General features: G+C 31.9%; 1 protein-coding gene across 1 annotated transcript in view; it reads right to left on the bottom strand.

The window, feature by feature from the left end:
- The window catches only part of LOC113367214 (protein shuttle craft-like), a 127,719-nt gene that overhangs the window by 6,772 nt on the left and 97,256 nt on the right, over positions 1-23,691 (bottom strand). The window contains exon 10 of the mRNA XM_026608843.1: positions 17,004-17,202. Within this exon, the coding sequence (XP_026464628.1) occupies positions 17,004-17,202 (199 nt within the window). The remainder of the gene's footprint in view (positions 1-17,003; positions 17,203-23,691) is intronic.

Below are 23,691 nucleotides of genomic sequence, written 5' to 3'. Positions count from 1 at the left end.
CTAGAAAATGTTTTATAAATACCAATGAGTATATAATTATACAAATGAGATCTTTCAGAGCATCGTGTTTGAGAAAAATATGCCTAAAAGTGCATTTTCATATTGACATTTCAAAAAAGTTGATATTTTGAGTTTCCAGTAATACTTGCGATCCATTTTTGTGTATAAATATAACTATGGACAAAACTTCTTACTACAATTTAATCATAATTAAATAATATTCACGAAAATATCCTATCATCTGTCAAAAACGTTTGACATTTGATGTATTAGCCTCCGTTCATTGTTTCATTTAAATTATTCTACAAAAATTTTCAAATTAAAAATGTAAAGTTTCTACGCGATTTTGAAATAATATCTCACCTTTCCGACAACCTACTGATTAGCACGAATTTTGCAAGACTAAGACTGGCCAAATCGGCTTAGCCGTTTTCGAGTTTTACCGGATCATTTGATCGAGATCTATATATTTAATAGACAAGTCCTGCATTTTTTCAATAAATTCATATATGTTTCTTTTCCCAACAATAAATCCAATGAATAAAAAACAATTTGACAACAACAGACAACAGATGTTTAATTACGGTTCCGACGCCACTGTAATATATAAAAGAGATCTGTCAAAATTTCATGACTATCAGACGATTAATTTACAAGTACACTTTTGAGTTTTTCATAGCTATGAATTCAAAGCAATTTCGTGTATTGATTTAACATTGCTTTTTGATAGATAAGAATACCATCACAGCCAAAGTATCACTTGATAATTGTTATCTAGACTCTGCTAAATCGAGGCAAATGACGAAGAAGACGCTGAACGCTCTGGAAGTCCAATTGTAATGGTTACACCGAAAAACATAAAAAATCAATGAATCGTTTAAGAAAACCAAAAAGTAAAATTGCTAAAATAGCTGACATCCTAAAGATATCAATAGAACGTGTTGGACATATCGTCCAAGAATATTTGAATTTGAAAAAACTGTATGCTGTATGGGTGCCGCTCGAACTCACATTTGACGAAAACAATAATCAGTTGATGATTCGCCAGAGTATTTGGAGCTACAGGTACATAAAAGATTTACAACTGTCCGTACGGTAAATATATTTAGTAAATATATTGGTATAAATTTAATCTGAGGCTGTAATTGATGGTGATTATTTATGTAAGTAACCTCTGTTACTTCCACCTTACTATAGTAAATTAAGTTGTGTTCGATACATATTGCTCTAGAGACATAATTGTAACTTTAATTTTAATTGTTTAGCCTGTTAGAGATGTCGTCTTCAAGCAGTATTCTGGTCAGATCTTTCGGGTGATCAGCTAGTCTTTCTGCATGCTTCTTAGCGTATCGATGTATTTCCTCCTGCACAGTAATCAAATTTGTATCCTGATAGAGAAGCCAGCCTGGTACGTATTTGGGTGCCGAGAGTGAGTCCCGAAAATTGAGTAGAGTTGTTTGATTTTCTCTTCGATCTGGCGTTTCCTCTTTAAAATATGTAAGATGTTTCTTGTGGGATATTTTCTCCAAATATTGTTACTGGCGAACAGATTTCTTTTTTGAGCGTGAACGTGATATGCTTGGATTTTTGACTATTGACATTCATCCTCCAGGGAGTGAGCCACTTTTGTATGAGAAATAAGTGTTGTTGGAGATTACCTGATGCAACTTCTGGATTTGCGTCATGCGCCATGATGTATGTATCATCAACAATGAACATAAAATTAGATACAATGATTCCGGCATAATTAATTTCAGTTTGTAAAAAAGTCCTTCGTGCCATACTTTATCAAATGCTAGGGATAGATCTAAGAATACATCTGAGTGAAAGTGTTTTTCTTGTAACGTTCTGCCTATTTCTTGTACTATCCTGTGGGCTTGGTCAAAAGTAGAATGTAGCTTTTTGAAACCAAATTTATATTGTGGAATTACATGCTTTTCGCTAAGTATTGTCATTATTCTATTTAATAGCAATCTTTCAAAAATTTTTGATAAAACTTGTAGAAGACTTATAGGCCTGTAAGAGTTCATAAGTTCAGGGTCTTTGCCTGGTTTAGGGATGAGTATTACGTTAGCAATTTTCCATGCACGCGGATAAATTTTCGCTCTTAGAATGAAATTAAATAATATTGTCACAAATTTTAATACTTTTTTGCTGGCAGTTCTTTTAGCATTTGTATTGTTTCAAGGTCATAACGTGAAGATTTGCGTTGTTTAGCCATTTTTATCTCAAATTTCACTTCTAAGAGTGTAAAACGTAGCGGTGCGTTATCTGGAATTGTAGATGCATTATGTAGGTAGTTGTAGATGTACTGATCGTCATAAGGTCTTCCTGATTAAGGCAATGGCTGCAAGATATTGTGGAAGTGCTCGGTAAATGCATTGACCTTTGCTTCATCGCTTCTTGCCCAAATATTACTATTTGTTTTAATTGGCGGGAGGGATATCTTTGGTTGTCTAAATTTTGTGGTAAAGGTCTAAAAGTGAATAGTTGAGATCCTAGACAATATTAGAATACCCCGTGTTCATATAGACGCTTCTCTCGCCCGATTTTTACGTTCAGAAGGAATACTTAAAGGGTCCTCCGCTCGACGTGATGGCGCTGCTTTTGGCATTCAAATTAATGGCGCAAAATTTGAAATGAAAATTAATGAATTTTAGTACACGGGTATTTTAAACTAAATTTGGTATTACAATCGTATTATGTTTTGTAATTATACAGTAATAATATATAATAATATATAATAGATAATATTATATTATAATAAATATACAATCAAATCGAAATATAAATCAAATACACTGCAATAAACCGGTTTATATATAATAGATATCACATCTAATCTACTGAAATAACTTCTACACTTTTTTCTACTTATTAATATAAATATATAGTGAAATTTAGTGAATAATGCATTATAGTGTTAGTTTATTACATCGTCTGTCATTCTTAACTCTCATTAGCTAATAATCATCCCGTGCAAAATTTGACATTCTTAAGCAATTCATTTTCTCCCAAGTATATTCAGATCCGTGTGAAGTGGTAATCCAATTTTAAACAGCTGGAACAGGTTTTTATTTGTGTATTATGTCTTTCTTGTAGAAGCGCATAACTTGATTTCTTACACAATTTCCTAGACCTCTTTCCTTAAAGTGTATTATGATTAGACTAATATGTCAATGCACTACTAATGTAGTAATTATGTCCTCCATTTGAGTTTGAAGCTGTTCTATTCATATTATCAAAGGGCTATGCATTTGAGAGCTATTCCTGATGAAATCTTTATTAACAAATATACAAACACAAACAAACAAGAATCGTCATTTTGTACACTTATACAAAAGTAAGACTGACGTTTCTTAGTAACCAACATAAAACATTTAAAAATACTTTTTCATCGGCTCACTAGCGCCAAATCTTGGACTACAAATGGACCCCTAAGTATTCCTTCTGAACAAGGATTTTGGTATAGATTCCAGTTTGTATACTTATTAGTAATAGAGAGTTTGTTTTTTGAGAATTTAAGTGTATCACAGCACACGTTGAGAATACCCGGAGATTGATCAGATCTCAAATCAAGACATGTGCTAGCTTGTAGGTTATTACATGGAATCTCTTTGGGTAAGAAGAAATTCAGCAGATCTGTATAGATCTTGTATAGAGTCTGTAGAAAGTGGATATTTAAGGCGGTGCTCAAATTTGTTGTTAATAATGAAGGCTGAACCTCCATGTGCTCTGTCTTCGGGGTGCCCACATGAATAAATGGTGTAATTATAAAGGCTGAAGTTGCTCCTACTGGTAAAGTGCATCTCTGAGATTAACATGATATCGATTTGATTGTATAAAATAAATTACTTCAGTTCCTGTGCATGTTCGGCTAGGCCGTTGGCGTTCCATGTGCATATTTTGAGTGAAGGGGCCATTAATTTTTAGTTAGAAGACAGGTGATGAAATTGAGCATGTTTCCCATTTGGTCGATTAGTACGTTCAACATACTTTTAATTCTTGCATGTCATTGGTTTGGTTATTATTTTAATTCTGAGCTTGGTCGTTGTTGGTAGGGTTTAGACTGTTCTCTTGTGCGGTTGGAAGTTGTGCGGTATTGTGCTCGATATGTGTATGTTTATTGTTTTGAGCCATTGGAGAGTATGTTATGTTGACCAGTACTAGTGAATGATTGTTGGCCTGTGAGTTCTGAGCTCCGTTTTTTTTTTCTTAAATGTGGAAATCTTCGTAATTTTTCCTCTTTATATTTTTTTAACATGTTTTATTGACTTCTAATTAATAATACACAGTCATCCCTTATAACTAACTGATAAAACTAGTGAGGTGTATGGCATCGTGCCTTAGGGCAAATTGCTTTAACTTCCCGTACCGTAACAAAATGTTCGAGGAATATTAAACGTTTTCAAATAGATTATTATAAATAAATACAGTAACATTGTCTAATATTTATAAGAATTATATAAACTGAATTGCAAAGTTGAAAATATTTGTTTAAAGTATATTAGAACTTAAGTCAAAATTATAATTGAAATCAGAATTATTTTCTATATACAAAAAAAATATTTCTTGAAAAAAAAAATTGAAAAAAAAAATTGAAACAAAAAATTTTTTTTTAAAGCAATTATTTTGTTAAAACAAGCAGAAAGGTCTTTGAATCATTCAAAGAAAACGCTTGGTTCTCTCAAAAACTGCCATTTTTTGCACATTTAGCTCTGTATCTCCGAAACAGCTGGACCTGCCTTTGCGAAAAACTAATCATCCCTTCTCCTCGTCATTACGATATGAATGTTTTTTGGAACATTCAAATCGGATGCTCCGATCTCTCAAAAACTCAATTTCTATTTTCTGCACGCTTTGCTCCGTATCTCCGAAACAGCTGGACCTGCCTTCGGTAAAAACTAATCAGCACATCTCCCTATCAATAAGAATCGAATGTTTTTGAACCATTCAAATCGGTTGATCGGTGCACCCGAAAACGTGGACGAAAAATTGTATCCATTAGGGTTTTCGGTTTTCAAAAACCGGTTTTAAAAACCGTTTTTTTTGGCGAAAATTATGGAATTCGAAAACCGGCTTTTTAGTGAAAAAAGGCGGTTTTCACTGTATAAATGGAAAATGACAAATTGTTGAATAGCGTTTTGATTCTTGAAATCATATCGGTTCAATAGCATTTGGTATCTTATCAGTCTGCAATGGTTCCCAGGAAGGTTTTGATATATAAACTTAAATTGCTATACCAGTGTATATATTAATTTAAATCATTGTGACTTCTTCATGAAAAAGTAACTTCCTCTACTCAAACTAAAAAAAAAGAGTTTTAAACCCTAGAAGCCCCAAATAAAAGAACAAAAAACTTAAAATTATTATATCAGGCTTTAAAAACAATTAAGCATAATTTGGTCGCAAGTATGAGAGTATTTTCTATTTCTGGAAATTTTGTCTATCATAAAAATATTTTTATTCTTATATGTGAAAATAATGCATGAATAACGAATAATTATTTTCGAAGTTATTTAATTTTCTTTTATTTAATCAAACTATTATTTTTTAGTTCTACTAATTGAAATTAAATTGATTTTGTTTATCTACAGAATTGAACAATAAATAAATTCAGTCAAATACTGCTCTAAATCGCACTAAATTTGCGGATAAATTACAGAATATTCAAGCAAAAATTTATTTTCTATATAAAATTCAAAAACCGGTTAAAACCGGTTTTTTAGTGAAATTAAAATTCGAAAACCGGTTTTCTGAAATGTTGGTTTTTGTATAAACCCTAGTATCCATACATACATACACACACACACACATCCATTTTTTCTGAGGTATGCCAAAATCTTCAGAAACCTTCAAAACGTCGAAATAAATAAATGTGATGTGTTTTATTTTTTTCTTGTTTGAATATAAAATTCATTTTGTCTCTTTGTATCAAAGGATTGTCAGTAATTTTATCTAATATTATGTTATTTTGTTTTAGCCACCTATATTCCCAAGGATAGCGGAATTGGCGATCTAGATCTTGCGCTATTAACTGTTTATATTTATTAATCCACCGGTAGCTACTGACTAAGATCGGGTTTTCTTTTCTGCTCCAATATGTATTTTCCTCACATAATTCCTTTAGATTATTCAATGTTTGTATTACTATATCGTCGTTTCTGCTTACCTTCAATGTTAAATATATTTTCATATTATTTTCCACCTTGATTCTAGAGGTAATTCTCCGACTATGCTATTAGAGTATTTATTGGAAAGGATTTCACCTAATGAAATTCGTATTGCTGAGTATTGAATTTTGTTCAATTTATCTATATCCCGTCTGCTGAGATTTTTACTCATAAAGCTGATGGTATCTAGACGACACCTTATCAATGCTTTGTATATGTTTAGACAATTTGCCGGGTGTGCCCCCCATTTCATATTGGAAATTGTCTTCAACATATTAATACCCTTCTCACATTTTCTACATATGTTTGCTATCTGGCTCTTAAATTTGATTTTTTTGTCATACGTTATTCCTAGTATTTTATGATCATCCATAACTGAAAATTTGTGTTTGCCCAGCTGAATGTCACCAATTTGATTGTACTGGCTATGCCTACTAAATTGCATCACTACCGATTTTTCGTGTGCTAATTCTAGTCCACTGTATTTTAGCCATTCTTCCAACTGTGATACACCGTTGCTCATTTGACATTTGACATTTCTCCGAATCCTTATCTATTAGTACGGGAGGTAGCAACGTTTTTGAGCAAGCATTTTAGTCAGGTTGGTTTTTTGGTATGTGGTCCTTGGTGCTCTCTTGGTCAGAGTACGGGCCGTCTGGCAGCTAGAAGTGGTTGCGTTAATTAGTGCGCAGCCAATTTGTACAGCGCGATTTCAAAATTTTGAAAGCATTTTAGTCAGTCCAATTTTCATTTTTTTGACTTCGAATAGGTTCACCAGATTCAAATTTTTTGTTGCCATACATTTTATTATTTATTTTATTAATTAATTTATTTATTAATTTTTTTAAAAAATTCAAATCATTATAGTCCGTCTGAAATTTTAGTATTATGTTCGTTAAGGGTAAAAACACATAAAATTAATTTGCCAGACGTCTCTTAATTAATTTTTTTTAAAATTCAAATCATTTTAGTCTGTCTGTAATTTTAATATTATGTTCATTAAGGGTCAAGAAACATAAAATTAATTTTCCAGACGTTTCTGTGGTTGTTAAGCATGTCTGGCAACGAAAAAAGTCTGGCAATATGATACTAGACAGAGAGAGACAATCGCCAAATACATTGGCGCGAATGAAACAAAAAGCTATCATACTCGTAAGAGCACATTACGTGTACTAGCCAAAAAACCGTAAAAAAAAATCAAGTAACTATGTTAGACAGATTAGAATCACCGTTTCTGACAAATTGCCATCTGAAAAGTTAAAAAATTTATATTCCTCATAATATGCAGCCTTTATAAATCATCGAAGGTGAATTATGAGTGAAAAATAAGAATACATTGATTTGTGTTGGATAGATGCGTTTAATGGGTCTTTTGATATATCACATTGAAGTATCAGTCTTTAATTAGCTTCTTCCTGGAGCAATACCTGCCGGATTTATTTTCCTAGTGTGGGAGGGTCGCATACCTGATTGTTAAATTAAACGAAATAATTATGTATAAATGAATGCGAGGCGTGTTATAACATCCAAAGTGCTTAAACAGTTATCATATTGAATAAACGTGCCAGTTTCTAGTACCAACACATGAGAAGGAAGATAAACTGTAGCTACATTACTATATTATTGTATCATTAAGCCATAAGACGAATAAATCTGTATGATAGACGTTTTTATTCGTTGTTAAAAAAAACGATATTCCCAATTATAATCTTGATTTAAGAGACCTAGGTCGAATGGCAATCAGTATATAGTGATATACATATTGATCTAAAATGATCCTATTTGAATTTTTGAATTATTAAATACACTTGGATTTTTAAAAAACATTGCTCAATTTACAGCTAAAAGCTGAAAGAAAGAAGAGCGGAGAATGTTTGCTGTACAATATATATTGTATATATATACTAGAATTGTAAGATTCTATTCTAGGGGTAGCTTAAACTGGTAAGGTAGCAAAACTAGTATTACCAGTATTAAGTATAGGTATGTGTTACAATTAGTTGCTGCTAAAGCTAAGTACCATGTAAAATGAAATCATTCGACTCAGTTAAATTAGCGATAAAAAAAATATTTCCGTACAACAAAAAAAATGATTGTCAGTTCTCAATGCAAAGCTTAAAATATATGATATTCTTATTGACAATGTTACTTAACCACCGTCGAGACAAATTTTTGAAAATATTAACAGCAATATTTTAGAATCATTAACATATTTTTTAGAGCTAGTAAAATTAAAAAATTGACTAATATGATGCAATTTTTATTCTCTCTTTTCTAATTAAGTCTTTATTTAACTTTATTTTATTTGTTTTATGAAAATATTATTAAAATTGCACTAACTTTGAATAGTATACGTATTGCGCTCTTACGAGTATAATAGCTTCTTGTTTCATTCGCGCCAATGTATTTGGCGATTGTCTCACTCTGTCTACTAGTATCATATTGCCAGACATTTTTGCTTGCTAGACATGTCTAACAACCGCAGAAACGTCTGGCTAAATAATTTTATGTGTATTTACCCTTAACGAACATAATATTAGAATTTCAGACGGACTAAAATGATTTGAATTTAAAAAAAATTAATAAATAATTTGGCATCTGGCACACATTTAGCAGCGCCCAATATGTCTGGCAACAATAAATATAAGTCTGATGAACCTATTCAAAGTCAAAAAAATGAGAATTGGACTGACTAAAATGCTATAAACTAGTATCATATTGCCAGACATAGTTACTGGCTAAAATGCTATAAACTAGTATCATATTGCCAGACATAGTTACTGGCTAAAATGCTATAAACTAGTATCATATTGCCAGACATGGTTAACAATCGCAGAAACGTCTGGCAAAATAATTTTATGTGTTTTTATCCTTAACGAACATAATATTAAAATTTCAGACGGACTAAAATGATTTGAATTTTTAAAAAAATTAATAAATAAATTGGCATCTGGCACATATTTAGCAGCGCCCAAAATATCTGGCAACAAAAAATGACAGTCTGATAGACCTATTCGAAGTCAAAAAAATGAAAATTGAACCGACTAAAATGCTTTCAAAATTCTGAAATCGCGCTGTACAAGTTGGCTGCGCGCTAATTGACGCAACCACTTCCAGCTGCCAGACGACCCGCACTCTAACCAAGAGAGCACCAAGGACCACATACCAAAAAACCAGCCTGACTAAAATGCTTGTTTTGAAAACGTTGCTGCCTCCTATACTAAATTACGTAGAGGGCTAGGCTATGTCGTCCGCATATTGCAGTGCGCACACAGTGAAGGAAGGAACTCTTCACTACGTCATTTAGGTCATATGTATATATGTTGAAAAGTATGGGGCTTAATCCTGATCCTTGCGGGAGCCCTATGTTGGCTAATCTGAGCCCGTATAGGCGTCCGTTATATCTCACAAAAGTCTCTCTGTTTCTTAATAACTTCATTATTAATGACACGAATTTAGGATTGATGTTCATTTCTCTCATTTTTCTTTCCATTATGTCATGGTTCACGTTATAATAGGCTTTTTAATATCTATTGATAATAACATCATATATCCGTTTTGAGAGGGTGTTATTTGTATTTTGCTGAATAGTACACATTGATAGTCCCTTATTAATTTTCCTTTCCTAAATCCTAAATCATATTATTTTTTTCTATGTACCATTCTAGTCTGTTTTTCATAATTCTTTCAAACAGTTTTAATATATTGGATTCTAAACATATAGGTCTATATGAGCTTACTAGTCTTGTGACACGGCCTTTTTTGAGAATTGACACAATTATGCTCTCTTTCAGACATCTCGGTATATAGGCTCGTTCAAGTCATTAAATATTTTCACTAAGTATTCTTTCCATATGTCATTCATTTTAAATAGCATTTTGTAGTGTCTTTTCCTGGTGCTGTATCCATTTTTTTATTTCAATTGTTTTTTGTTCTTCTAAGCATTGGAGTTACCAAACTATCTATCTGACTTCTAGGATTTGTTTCTCTTGTTTTATTAACTACAATTTCGGGAGTCATATAATTTAATATTTCATCATCAAATTCGTTGTTTATTGATAAATCTTGATTTGGATTCTCCACTTTTTTATTAAACTTTCTTTGGAGTTACCAAACTATCTATCTGACTTCTAAGATTTGTCTCTCTTGTTTTATTAATTCATTATTTCGGGAGTCATATAATTTAATATTTCATCATCAAATTCGTTGTTTATTGATAAATCTTGATTTGGATTCTCCACTTTTTTATTAAACTTTCTCACCGTCTGCCAATTTTTTTTATAACCCATCTTTAAATTTATACTGTTGGTGAATTTAATACAAGAGTCTATCTTTTTCATTTTCAATTTGATTTTGGTCTGTGCATTAATTTTTACGTATTTTTCATAGTTTTTAAAATTCGCTGCTTTTTTATATTTCAAGAATGCATTTTTACGCTCTTTAACTATTTCATCGCATTCCTCGTCCCACCATACACAAGGCTTGAAACGTTGTCTATTATTTTGACTAGTACTAGGAATGGTTTCTTTGTCCGCTTGATTTATATATTTTATTAGCCTGCCGATATCTGGATTCTCCTCTTCACAAATCTTATGTGTTAATTCCATGTTCTTTAGGTATTTGTCCCAATTTGCTTTTTTCAAATTCCATTTTTTATGAGTTGTGTTACTTTTTCTTATTTTTTGTGAATAGTTTATTTTTAACTTTATTAGTCATTCCAATGGAATAAATGACAGTTTCGTCGGCAGATCCACCGTATGGTAGGTAATTCGATCTTCCATCATATTCAAACTCTGCTTATGGTTCTGAATATAAGTCATGTAGTGAACTTCCTGAACCTCGATGTCTTGGTAAACTTCGAAGATTCAGCCACGATCTACTGTATTAATTTTTATTTCTACAATATTTTGGGTAAACAGATGGCGCTCTGTAAGAATATGAATTTTCACAATGATTAAAATAATTTTGTCGATTTCAGTAGCCCTTTGATTATAAATCGGACTCTCGAACCAGATGTGATTCGAAAGAGAGCGTATTAAAGTGTCATCATCTTGACAGATGCAGTTCCAAAGTTTAATGCATCAAAAGACGATTTATTGAGTTAACGGACAAGAAGATGTTGAATTGTATTCCAATGAAAAGTCTAGGCTCCAAATTATTTTTTGTGTCAGCAATAAACACTGAGGTCTGGGTATACTAAATGGGTATACCAACGAAAGTCCGGTATCAGATAGTAAGTGCCATAACTACGATGAACCGAGGACTGGACGTACCTTATAAGTAGTCACTGAAGACCAGTGTTTATGGTGCTGCATCAAAATCTATTTTTTTTAAATCCTTAAAAAAAAAACTCCTTTGTCTTCATCTCAATCGTTATGGGTCACCAATGTGGGAGTAGTAATGTGTATGAAAGTATAAACTCCACTTGTATAAAAATATATAAAATTTATTGATTATAGAAAATAAATGATATAAAAATAAGACAAGTCCAACTGTTTTTCTACAATCACTAGCCTGCTTGATCCCCACAACCGTAATTACGTTACAGAATTCTGTAGTCATTAACAAACTTATTAACACCAAAAACACCGCCGAATTTAAGCACAGTTGAAAATAAAAGATAAAATTATTTCAAGTCTACTTCTTGTAATTGCGGGATACTCACGGAATTACGTTCACTGGTTCAGTTGTGTGAACCTAATTGCGGGAGTCATGAAATTGACAATTTCTTGACAAATATATGCTCGATTTAACTATAAAACTAATCTCTTATTATTACTGATAAAAAATTCAAATATTTGAATCGATTAAGCTTATCGGAATCGAATAAAAACCTTAAGCAATGCAACCGTCACATAACCTAACAAGCTAGTACGAAATGGCGATCGGGTTACGACCGATGCTTTCAAAAGCTTTTTACGGCTATAAAAACTAATATTTAAATTCGAAAATCGTACTATTTTATTAGGATTCAAATTATAATTGATGTGCTATTGAATAAAATTATTATTTATTGACGGTTTTCTTATTTTGCGATTAAAATGAAAAACTCCCGTAATAATGTACTATCCCAGAATAGTGTACATTTACCTTAACAGCCAAATTGTATGTTTTTCTATCAGTTATATTTATTGAGCAAACTTGAATATATGGGTCATTATTTACTAGTGTTCTTCTCGAGTATTTTATATTTTTCTCAATTAGAAAGGCGACCCCGCCGTGATTATCAATTCTATTATCAGTCTCTAAATTGTAATTTTTGAAATTGTATTTAACATTGTTTTTCAACCAAGTTTCTGACAAAGCCGCAATGTTTGTTTTGTTAATATACATATAATTTTCTATGCTCCTCTATTTGCGTTCAATGACCTGCAATTGAGTTGTAACAGTTTTATTTCACCCATTTTTATTTTTATATTTATTTATTATATAATGTTGACATTGCTTTCCATTTTTTATCACGTCTATTTCTTTTCCTTTGTACCCTTCTCCTTCACTTATCATTTCATCTATTATATTTATTATTCTTTCAGATGTTATTTTATATGTCTCATTCGTAATTTTCTTACCCTTATTGATGTTTTCTACAGATTATACGCCATTTACTTGATTTATATTTTCACTTTTTTCATTGCTTTCCGCTTTATTCTCTTCCCCTACTTCTTCTTTGCCATCCATCCTTTCGTTATTTTTGACTATATCTTCTTCACGTACTTTTTCTATTCTTTTGCTTGGTTCCGCTCTATCAGTTTTATTTATTTCAGTTTCTTTTTCCATATTTTTGCTGTTACTGTTTTTATTGTATTGTATTGTTATTGTCTCGGTATCCTAGCATTCTTTGATATAAATTCCGGAAAAGCATTTTCAATTTCTTTGCTATTGAAATTAAATTTAGTAGCTTTAACGTATGGCTTGTTGAATAAAATTTCGTATGCTTCTTTCTGTGATATACCTTTCATAACGGCCAATGTTTTTATGTTCATATTTTTTTCGTACTCCGGGCATAATTTGCTAGTTGCATAGTGCTCGTTTTTGCAAAATATACAGTTTGGCACTTCTGCCGAATTGCAGTCCCTGATGTGCGATCCTGTGCATCGACTACACCTAGCTTTGTCTTTACACTGATTGTTTACGTGGCCTATCTGAAGTAATTATAGCATTAAATAATTCTTGGTACATATAATTCTACCGGGCATTTAACATAGTGTAAAGATACTTTTTCAGGTAGCATAGTGCCTCTGAAAGTCAATATTATGTTTTCCCCTGTTTGTTTATAATTATCAGTATTATTTTTTTGGCATTGTGCGTTCAAAACTTCCAAGGAGCTTTCTATGCTTTCTAATAATTCTTTTTCAATTATTTCTCTATCTACGTTTCTTATTAATCCTCTCATTGAGATGTTTTGTAAAAGGATGTATGTTTTTAGGTTAATGTCTTTGAATATTTGATTATTTACTACAAAGTTTGTCCAATAGTGACTTTTAAATAATATCTTTATTCGACTTTTTCCAATGCTTTTAATTTCTTCTACTTCTTTACCTATTTCTGGGAATTTTCCATGTATTTTCCTGTCTAATGCCATTTCGTGAATTTTTCCAATGTTTTTATCGATGCTTTCAGCATACACATTGTATGCCTTATCTTCCTTACTATATCTGATACCATTCAAAACATGTAAAAAATTTTCTTATTTCTTGAGTTATCATTCCTTTCACTTTTTCCGGGAGTTGAATCATCATTTGTGCCTTCGCTAACTTTACTTTCTACTACGTTGGAGTTTCCTATCTTTCTTATATCTACAATATTTTGATCTATGATTTTTTCAGGCCGAATCCTTTTTATATTTGACACATCCCCTATAATTTGCAGGATGATTGCCTGAGCATTTTTGTTTTTGTTTATTTTGTCAGTCCAGGAACAGTCCTTAGTGTGGTGTTCTCATGCACATTTCACGCATCGCGGGTTACGTGAGCAGTAGTTACGGGTATGTCCTAGCTGTTGACAGTTTGTACATTGTGGGACTTGATGATAGTGCCGTTTTGCTTCAATAATTACCTTTGTTCTATTCAGATATTCGGCACTGAAGATATCTTTATTATTTTTGTTTGGTGCCAGCTCCACGACAAAAATGTTTAGTGGTCGTTTAGTTAAGTTGTGTGTCAGATTATAAAACCGTAGCAAGTTTTGTGGTGTCCAAGTTTGTTAATTTCTTCTTTTATCATTTCTACATGAGTAATGCAATGCAGATATTTAATCACGATTTTAAAAGATCGCTCTTGTTTTGATTTTAACTGGATCTATTCCGCAAATTTTTGTGTTGTATAACTTGGGTACGTGGCAGTCAAGGTATCGTATTATTGGCTTTATATCAGATACTCTGTGGAAAAATACAGGCAGGGAAGCTGGTATTTTTTCCGTTGGTTTAGATTAAGTTGGTACCGTTTGAAGTACATTGTAATAATTTTGCGTCGGCCAGTAGTAATTGTATGTTACCTTTTTTAATGGTACTAGAACTAGCCGCAAGGTCACTATGCGGCCTTCTTCTATTTATGGTGCTCCACCCCTGGTCGTGTGCATTAGCAGGTATGTTGTTTGTTGTTGTTGCTTACTGGTTTCACCGTTTGCATTACCGATACTCTCGTTTCTTGTTGAAACGGATTATTAAGTATATTGAGTTACAGTAGTACTATTGACATGATTTCCTTCGTTCTTAGCAATATCATCGGCGTTTGAATCATTGTTGTATTGTTGAAAATTATTTACGATATGATTTTCTACGAAAGCCGCATTCGTAGTAGAATTGTCTTGTAATATGTTTTGCGATTCAACAATATGATAGTTGTTATGTTGATATCCCTGGAGATTGGGACATAATTTTAATTTTGAAACACTATTTGATTTAAAATCAAAAAATGAATCGCACTTTAATATAGTATAATAATGGTGTTTTTAATCAAACTAGCATGTCTCGTTACGGAACATGCGTTCGGCTTGTGATGACTTAGCAATGCGGATATCACTACACTATACTGCAGGTAATCAAAAAATATTTATTTATTGATAACTTCCCATAGAATGTATTGTTAACTTCCCGTAGGGTAAGTTATAGTAATCGCAAAAATATCGAAAATAAACATTTTTATATATCTTTACGTTTCAGAGGTTTCTGAACATTTTGGCATACCTTAGAAAAAATTGATGTATGATCGTATGTGTGTGTATGTAGGTGTGTGTATGTAGGTGAGCGTATGTAGGTGTGTGTGTGTGGATACAAATTCGTCGACAATTTCGGGAACACGGTTCAAGCAAATTCAATTATTCAAAAAATATTCGATTGTTGTTGATAAGGAGACGCGCTGATTAGTTTTTGGCATAAGCAGGTCTAGTCGTTACGAAGATACGGAGCAAAAAGTGCCAAAAACGGTTTTTCAGTTTTTAAGAGAACGGAGAAGATGAAAAATGAATCAAATTTTCATGAAGGCAGGTCTAGCGGTTTCGGAGATCTAGTGAAAAATGCAAACGATCGGCAAGGTTATGGCGTCAGTTTTTTATATTCGCAAGGAATAATCTCCATCAACTATATTGAGAAAGGCCAGACGATCAACAATGACTATTGCATAACGATATTGAAGCATTTGAGATCAAAATCGAAAAAACAGCACCATTTAAAAAAGAAAACCATGCTGCTTCATCAGGACAACGCACCAAGTCACAAATCCGTGAAACCAGTCGCAAAAAAGCATTCATTGGGCTTCGACTTGCTTCCCCATCTATTATATTTTCTAGATCTATTCCCCAGCGACCATACCCTGTTCTCATTCACAAAAAGATGCTCGCTGTAAAGAAATTTTTGCCGAATAAAAAGATGATGGCCGAAGTTTGTGGCAAAGTACAAATCGTAATACAAAAATAATTTCAAAAAGTTCGAAGTTCGCTATGATCGGTACATCCGTCCTCGAAAAAAACTATATTGAATACAAAAAAAAGAATTATTCTAAAAGAAAAGGGGGTTTTTCTTAGTTATCCTATGGACTTATTGAGTAAAAATATATACAGATGTACCGAAAAGTCATTACCGGTTTGTCTAAACTTGTCTTTAGGCTTAAGTATGGTAATATAATATTGGACAAATATGCATTTTAGCCTACTGATATTAAAATTCAAAGCAATACACGAAATATTTTGCGCAAGTAACATCGTCATAGATTTATATCCCTTTGCAAGTGTTTTGCACTTTTTGCCCCGGATTTTCGAAACCGTTGGACCTGCTTTTGCCAAAAACTAATCAGCGCGTATCTTTAGTACTTCATGAATCATTCAAATCGGTTGATGCGTGATCTCGAAATCGTCGATAAAAAATTGTATTCTCACATGTGCACATATATAAACATACTGGTCTAGATTTGACCAGGGCTTTTCTATTTAACCCGGGACTCTTTAGGGTAGGGGATACAATGGTATGACTGTAACTTATAATAATTGAAGGGAGACTAGCAAATGTAATGGGAGAAAAGGTTGTAGAGTATATCAATATATATTATAAACTAAGTAGTGGTTTTATTCACATATCTTATGGTGATGGAATATTTATAATTTACAGTCCGCTTATATCTAATAAATCATTGTGATCCTCACCACATACAAACATCAATTTTTTAAAGTATGCCAATTGTTCAAAAAGAATTGTAACGTAAATTATCGCAAAAAATTACATTAATTTTGTTTTTGCGATTACTATAACTTAAACTATGGAAAGACAATATACAAGTAAGACAATATACAGTAAATAATCTCATTTTCGTACTTGTGTGTTAACATGTCAATACTAACCTGTCTAGATAGACGAACCAACTCAGTTAGCTTATCATGAATATTGCTAATGAAACAAGAATCTTTCCTAGCCCATTGTTTTAAAAAATCAGAATAACGTGGGTGTAACTTAGTACTTGTATTAGGATTCTTGATTTGCAAACCTAACATCATTCGCCTATTGCGTTCGGCCAGGCGACACTCTTCAGTACACTCCAATCTAAAAATATAATATAATAAAATATATAATATATAATTATGTTTCTTTATAATATATATATATATATATATATATATATATAAGGTAAACGTACACTATTCCGGGATAGTACATTATTACGGAAATTTTTCATTTTGATCGCAAAATAAGAAAACAGTCGGTGAATAATAATTTTAAACAATACCACATAAACTATAATTCGAATCTCATCAAATAAGCACGATTTTCCATTTTAAATATTAGTTTTTAAAACCATATAGAGCTTCTGAACGCATCAGTCATAACCCGATCGCCATTACGTACAGTCCTGTTGTTAGTTAGGTTAATGTGACGCTACAATTGCTTAAGATTTTTATGTGACACTGGTAAGCTTATTCAATATAAATTTGTGATATTATTGTTAAGAATTAATGAGTGATGAGTTTTATAGTTAAATCGAGCAAATATGTTTTAAGAAAGTGTCAATTTTGTGACTCCCGTAATTAAGTTCACACAATTGAGGCATTGAACGTAATTCCGTGAGTGTCACGCAATTAGGAAAAGTAGACCTGAATTATTTTAGTCTTTTATTCTCAATTATGCTTAAATTTAGTGGTGTTTTTGGTGTTACTAAGTTTGGTAATGACCACAGAATATTGTGACCTAATTACGGTATATGTTTTTATTTTTAACCCTAATAATTGAGCTTGAAATTACTACTCTTTAGCAAGAAAATATATAAAATATATAATATATTTTACTTATTTCCATTATTCCCATATATGTGGTGATATCAAGCAGGCTGGTTTTGGATTCGGTAAAAACAATCGGACATGTCATGTATATTTTTGATATCGAAATATTTTTATAGTTAATAAATTTATATTTTTTTATTGTTGGGAGTTTCTAATTTAATATATTGTCATAATCATTACTACTCCCACATTGGTGACTCACGACGATGGAGATGAAGATAAAGGAGTTTTATTTTTCGAAGATTTAAGAAAAATTGATTTTGACGCAGCACCATAATCACTGGTCTTCAGTGACGACCTATAAGGTATGTCCAGTCCAATCCATCATAGTTAACGCACTTACTATCTGGATCAGACTTCCGAGGTTACTCATTTGGTATACCCAGACCTCAGTGTTTTTTGCTGACAGAAAAAATAATTTGGAGCCTGAACTTTTCATTGGAATGCAATTCAACCTCTCTTTCTCTGTTAACTCAACAAATCGTCTTATAATGCTACCTCCCATTATCGGTGACAACGACGAATCAAAACAAAATTTGACATAATTTATTGGATTCCACAATTCTGGACTCTTATGTCAAAGAAATCAATGATCCTGATTTGGATAAAGAGCCAACTTCTTTCTCTGATCGGAACTCATCAGATACGAATGCAACGCTTGCAGAAATGGAAACTATACCCATAAATTATGCATTCTAAACATTAAGTTATTCTGATATAACTAATACCCATTAGATCGAGAACATTATGCAGAATATGGAGTTGATGGCAGGTCAAATCACCACATACGGTGGATCTGCTGACGAAACATGGAAATTTGTAATTGACCAGTATTACAACACTGGTCTGCTATAATCTGCTTTCCCACCACATTTTTATAACGTGTTTCCCTGTATTTTTTTTAAACTGTGAGATCAACACTGGGCAGGGAGTGTGTGGTGATATCAAGCAGGCTGGTTTTGGATTCGGTAAAAACAATCGGACATGTCATGTATATTTTTGATATCGAAATATTTTTATAGTTAATAAATTTATATTTTTTTATTGTTGTGAGTTTCTAATTTAATATATTGTCATAATCATTACTACTCCCACATATATATAAAATATGGTAGTAATGAGAGAATCAGATGTTTCTTTTATTTCATCTACGATAAATCATTTGTGTTATGTCAAAGCTTATAGAAATAGGGCAAAACCCGTAGTGCACTTGTTTTCTATCAATGACGCACGATATTTGTAGAGCACGAATCACCAGTGTGCGGGTATGTGTGTCTGTATGCAGCGAATTAGGGACATATTCGTAAATACGGTAGTTGTATGTATTTACGGTGTAAATGTATGCTTCGAGCGCTATCACGGAATAGTGTACAACTACTCCCGGCATTAAGTTCATGAACCGAATTTTATCACGGAATTAGAGACAAACGCGTGGTTCACCAAAATGCCGATTATTTCTATAAATGACGTTCCACGACGAAAAATCTTGTTTCATAATAATCTCAAAGGTCTAATTAATAAAATATAACAGATTTAGTTCGTCCACTTTCCTATTTTCTCTAAAATTCGTCTTTAAAGTCAAACGTTTCTTAACATCCCGTAATATGGTACGTTTACCTATATATATATATATATATATATATATATTAGAGCGGGTCGATTTGTATGGGTAACAAAAAGTCCCCCAATCTCTCGGGGGATGTCCGCGGGAGTGAATCATAGGCATGGGTGAATCAACCTTCCAAAGTTAGTTGGGGTCGGTCATACATTTGAATGTGAATAAGGCACTCTAAATGGCTCAAAATAGAATTTTTCAAAATTCAACCCCTATTTTAGAGTCGATGCACGAAACATGAAAATTCATTTTAGAGATATAGTTTCTTCGGAAAAAGTATTTTATTTTGATCCCTAGTATCCGAAAATCAAATGTGCCTAAGTGACTTTTAAATCGACCCGCCCATATATATATATATATATATATATATATATATATATATATATTTTAAAGTAACTAGCAGCCCATTCGTCGAAATAAAAAAGGTATAAAGTATTAAAAACTTTTATTTATACGTTTCGACACAAGATGCGTGTCATCATTCAGCAACTATAACAATTTGAAAATTTTATTTACTAATATAACACCAATATAGATTAATTATAACATAGAGAGACATTATACACACCACAGGACAAAAACACTCAAAAAATTTATTTTAAAAAATTAAAATTATAACATATTAGAAAAAAACATTTTTTTGGAAAAAATTATGAATAACTAAAAGATTTGAAAACTAATTTGACTAAAAGTTTTGAATTGTAACATTATGACGCATGAAACACGCCCATACCGAGCAAAAGACTCGACTGTAATCTTTCACTAGGCGTGTTGATAGGAATGGAAGGGGAATGTATCGAAGGACAAATGCAACGGAGTGGTTGAAATGGATTTTATCAAAAGGAAAATGCAAAACATGTAAAAGTTTGAACAAGAAAAAAACAATCTTGTAAAAAATAATATAAAGGAGATACCAAATTAATTTTTTGTTTTTTTTAATAAAATCAATAATTAGCTGGTAACTATCATGTAAAAGGTGGGATGAATTGCGTTTATTAACACAAGAGGAATTTAATGAAATAAAAAAGGATTCAGCAAATTTTCTAAGGTCACTATTTTTTTCGATATAAAGAATAACAGGATGTGAAGTGTTAAAAGTGTGATTGAGATTGAGCATATGATCTGAAAACATCGTTTTGATCTGGTTTGGATTTTTTGAATTATGAATATGTTGATTAACTCTCTTATAAATATACTGGGAACTTTCCCCAATATAACACATATTGCAATCATTGCAATCCAACCTGTAAACAGAATCGGTGATGCTATCAGACGGGGTTCCAGACTTAAGAAACGAAAAAAGACAATTAAAAATATTATCAAAACTAAAAACTAAACGGAATCCTTCTGAAGAAAATAACTTTTTTAAAAAATACGGAAAATTGCTTAAAAAAGGCAAACAAATAGTTCCTTTGTATTGGGAGGAAGAAGAAGCTATTGAATTTGAACAAGAAGGTGAAAATGAATTTTTAAAATTAGTTTGTAAATAAATTAATCTATTATTAATGATGTTGTTGACTAAGTGCAAAGGGTAACTATTATCTTTGAGAACAGAACGAATAAGGGTCTTTTTTTTCCAAAACATACTGTTACTCAGTAAAATAGCCCTGTCTATAAGAGAGATAATGACAGAAATTTTTATGGAACGCGAATGAAAAGACAAATAATTTAAATATCTTCCTGACCACGTTGGTTTTTGATACCAATCAGTCAGGACGGAATTGTTTACTTTATTTTTAGTGATTCTTAGGTCTAAAAAACTAATAGAGTCATCCGACTCAATCTCACAAGTGAACTGCAAATGTTTATTAAAAGAATTAAAAGAGTAATGTGTCAACAATGTGAGAATCGTCAAGGCACAACAGAACGCCATCAACATATCTATAATAAAGGTGAGGTGGAACAGAAAGATTAGTTAAAACAAAATTTTCTAAAATTTGTAGTGTATATATATAGATATATATACAGTGGTGTTGTGCTAATATTTTTTCGCCGGAACGCTAAAATTTAAAAATCGGTTCATAAACCGATTCAAAATCCGGTTCTCATGTTTGTTCCGGTTCCGTTCGAAAAGAATAGAAACAAAAATTATTACAAAACCCATTTTGTGCACATATATGTATGTTCATTACAATAATAGGAACATTTAATAAAAATTAGTTGAATTATAATTTATAAAATTCACTTATTAAATCATTTTCTGTATGTAGAGACTGTTAAATTTTTTCTTGCCGGCGCATTCCGGCTCGACAACACCACTGTATATATATATATATATATATATATATATATAAAGTAAGAGGTTTTTCTTCAAATGGTGATATACAGGGTCCGGCACTCGAAGTGTTCAGTTCGGAAAATTACTTTTACTCGATTTAAAGTACAATTTTTTTTTTTTTTTGCATACTTTTATTGTCAATCAAAATTAAATACATTTTTTAAGACAATGTGATGTTGGTTTTAATGCATATAAGAGATTATCTCCTATGAGATATCTCTCTTTTATATTTTTATTTTTGACATTTATTTAAGGTCGAATGGCCATTTTTTTTCAATCTGCGTGTCGGATATTCCTCGCTTAACTCTTTTAAATAAGTGTTTGGGTGACCTGGTAGTTTTTCATGGTATCTTTTGCTCCTTTCTTTTAACATTTCATTAATAGTTTTTATTTTTAAGTCTTTATGTAGGGTGTCATTTGTAACATACCAGGGTGCGTACACAATGCATCTTAAAATTTTTGATTGCGCTACTTGTATTTTTTTTATATTTGAATTGCTTGCGCACGCCCATAGCTCAATGACGTATGTCCAGATTGGGATAATTATTGTTTTATATATAAAGAGTTTGTTTTCATAGCACATATTTGAACTCCTGCCAATTAGCCAATACAACTCTTTGAACTTCTTCTCTATCTGTTTTCTTTTCATTTTGATGTGCGTTGACCAGCTTAATTTTCTATCGAGATGAATCCCAAGGTATTTTACACTCTCATATTTCGGTATTTCTATGTTGTTTATTTTTACGCTTGGGCAGTCTAGCGTTCTTGTTGTGAAGGTTATATGGCTAGATTTTGTTTCATTTATTTTAATCTTCCACTTATTGAGCCACTTTTCAAATTCAGAGACATATTGTTGAACTTTTGACGTTGCGACGGATGCATTTGTATGAGTTCCCATGACAACTGTATCATCGGCAAAAGTTCCAATTATGACATTGCTGTCAGTTGGAATGTCGTGTGTATATATGAGGTATAAAAGTGGCCCTAAAACACTCCCTTGTGGAACCCCCGACTTGATGTTACATAATTCTGATGTTTCTGTTCGAACTCTAGTTCTGAATAATCTATTTGTTAAGTAACTTTTCAATAGTAAAAATATCTTGTGCGGCAAAGAATTTTTTATCTTGATGAGTAGGCCCTCGTGCCATACTTTATCAAATGCCTGTTTGACATCGATAAAGATTGCTGAACAATATTCCTTTCTTTCTATTGCCTTTTGGATGCTATTTACTATCCTATGGCATTGTTGTATTGTGGAGTGCTGGGTTCTAAACCCGAATTGATGATCAGGTATTATATTTAAATACTCCTTTATTCTTACTAATATTAGTTTTTCCAACAATTTTGATAGAATTGGCAGTAAACTAATTGGTCTGTAAGATGTGACATTTGAAGCTGGTTTTCCTGGTTTTAAAATCATTATAACCTCTGAAATTTTAAAACATTTTGGCCAATATCCCAACCTAAATATTGCATTATAAATATATGTCAGCAGAACAATTGCTTTTCTTGACAATTCTTTCAAGACCCTTCCTTTTATGTTATCTATCCCTGCACTCTTCTTATTGTTTATAAGTTTAATAAACTCTTTTATTTCTTTTGGTGTTACTTTTTTATAATTGTAGAATCATCATGAATTGCTTTTAGAGCATTCCTTACGTTGTTGTCAATAACGTCATCATTTGGAGTAAACACATCTGATAAATAAATTGCAAACAAATTTGCCTTTTCTTGGTCACTTTTGGCCCATTCGCCTAATGATGGTGATTCCATTCTTATTGGGGCGTTAAAATGGATTGGTTTCTTCAAAGATTTTATTGGATTCCATATCGAATAATCGTATCTACTAAGATTAGTAATGT

This window comes from Ctenocephalides felis, unplaced genomic scaffold, assembly GCF_003426905.1.
Source record: "Ctenocephalides felis isolate EL2017-DRISC unplaced genomic scaffold, ASM342690v1 CF-g0.4_SCAFFOLD_01170, whole genome shotgun sequence".
NCBI classification, from domain to species: domain Eukaryota; kingdom Metazoa; phylum Arthropoda; class Insecta; order Siphonaptera; family Pulicidae; genus Ctenocephalides; species Ctenocephalides felis.
The sequence above is the reverse complement of the archived record's forward strand: the minus strand, read 5'-3'. Positions and strand labels throughout refer to the sequence as shown.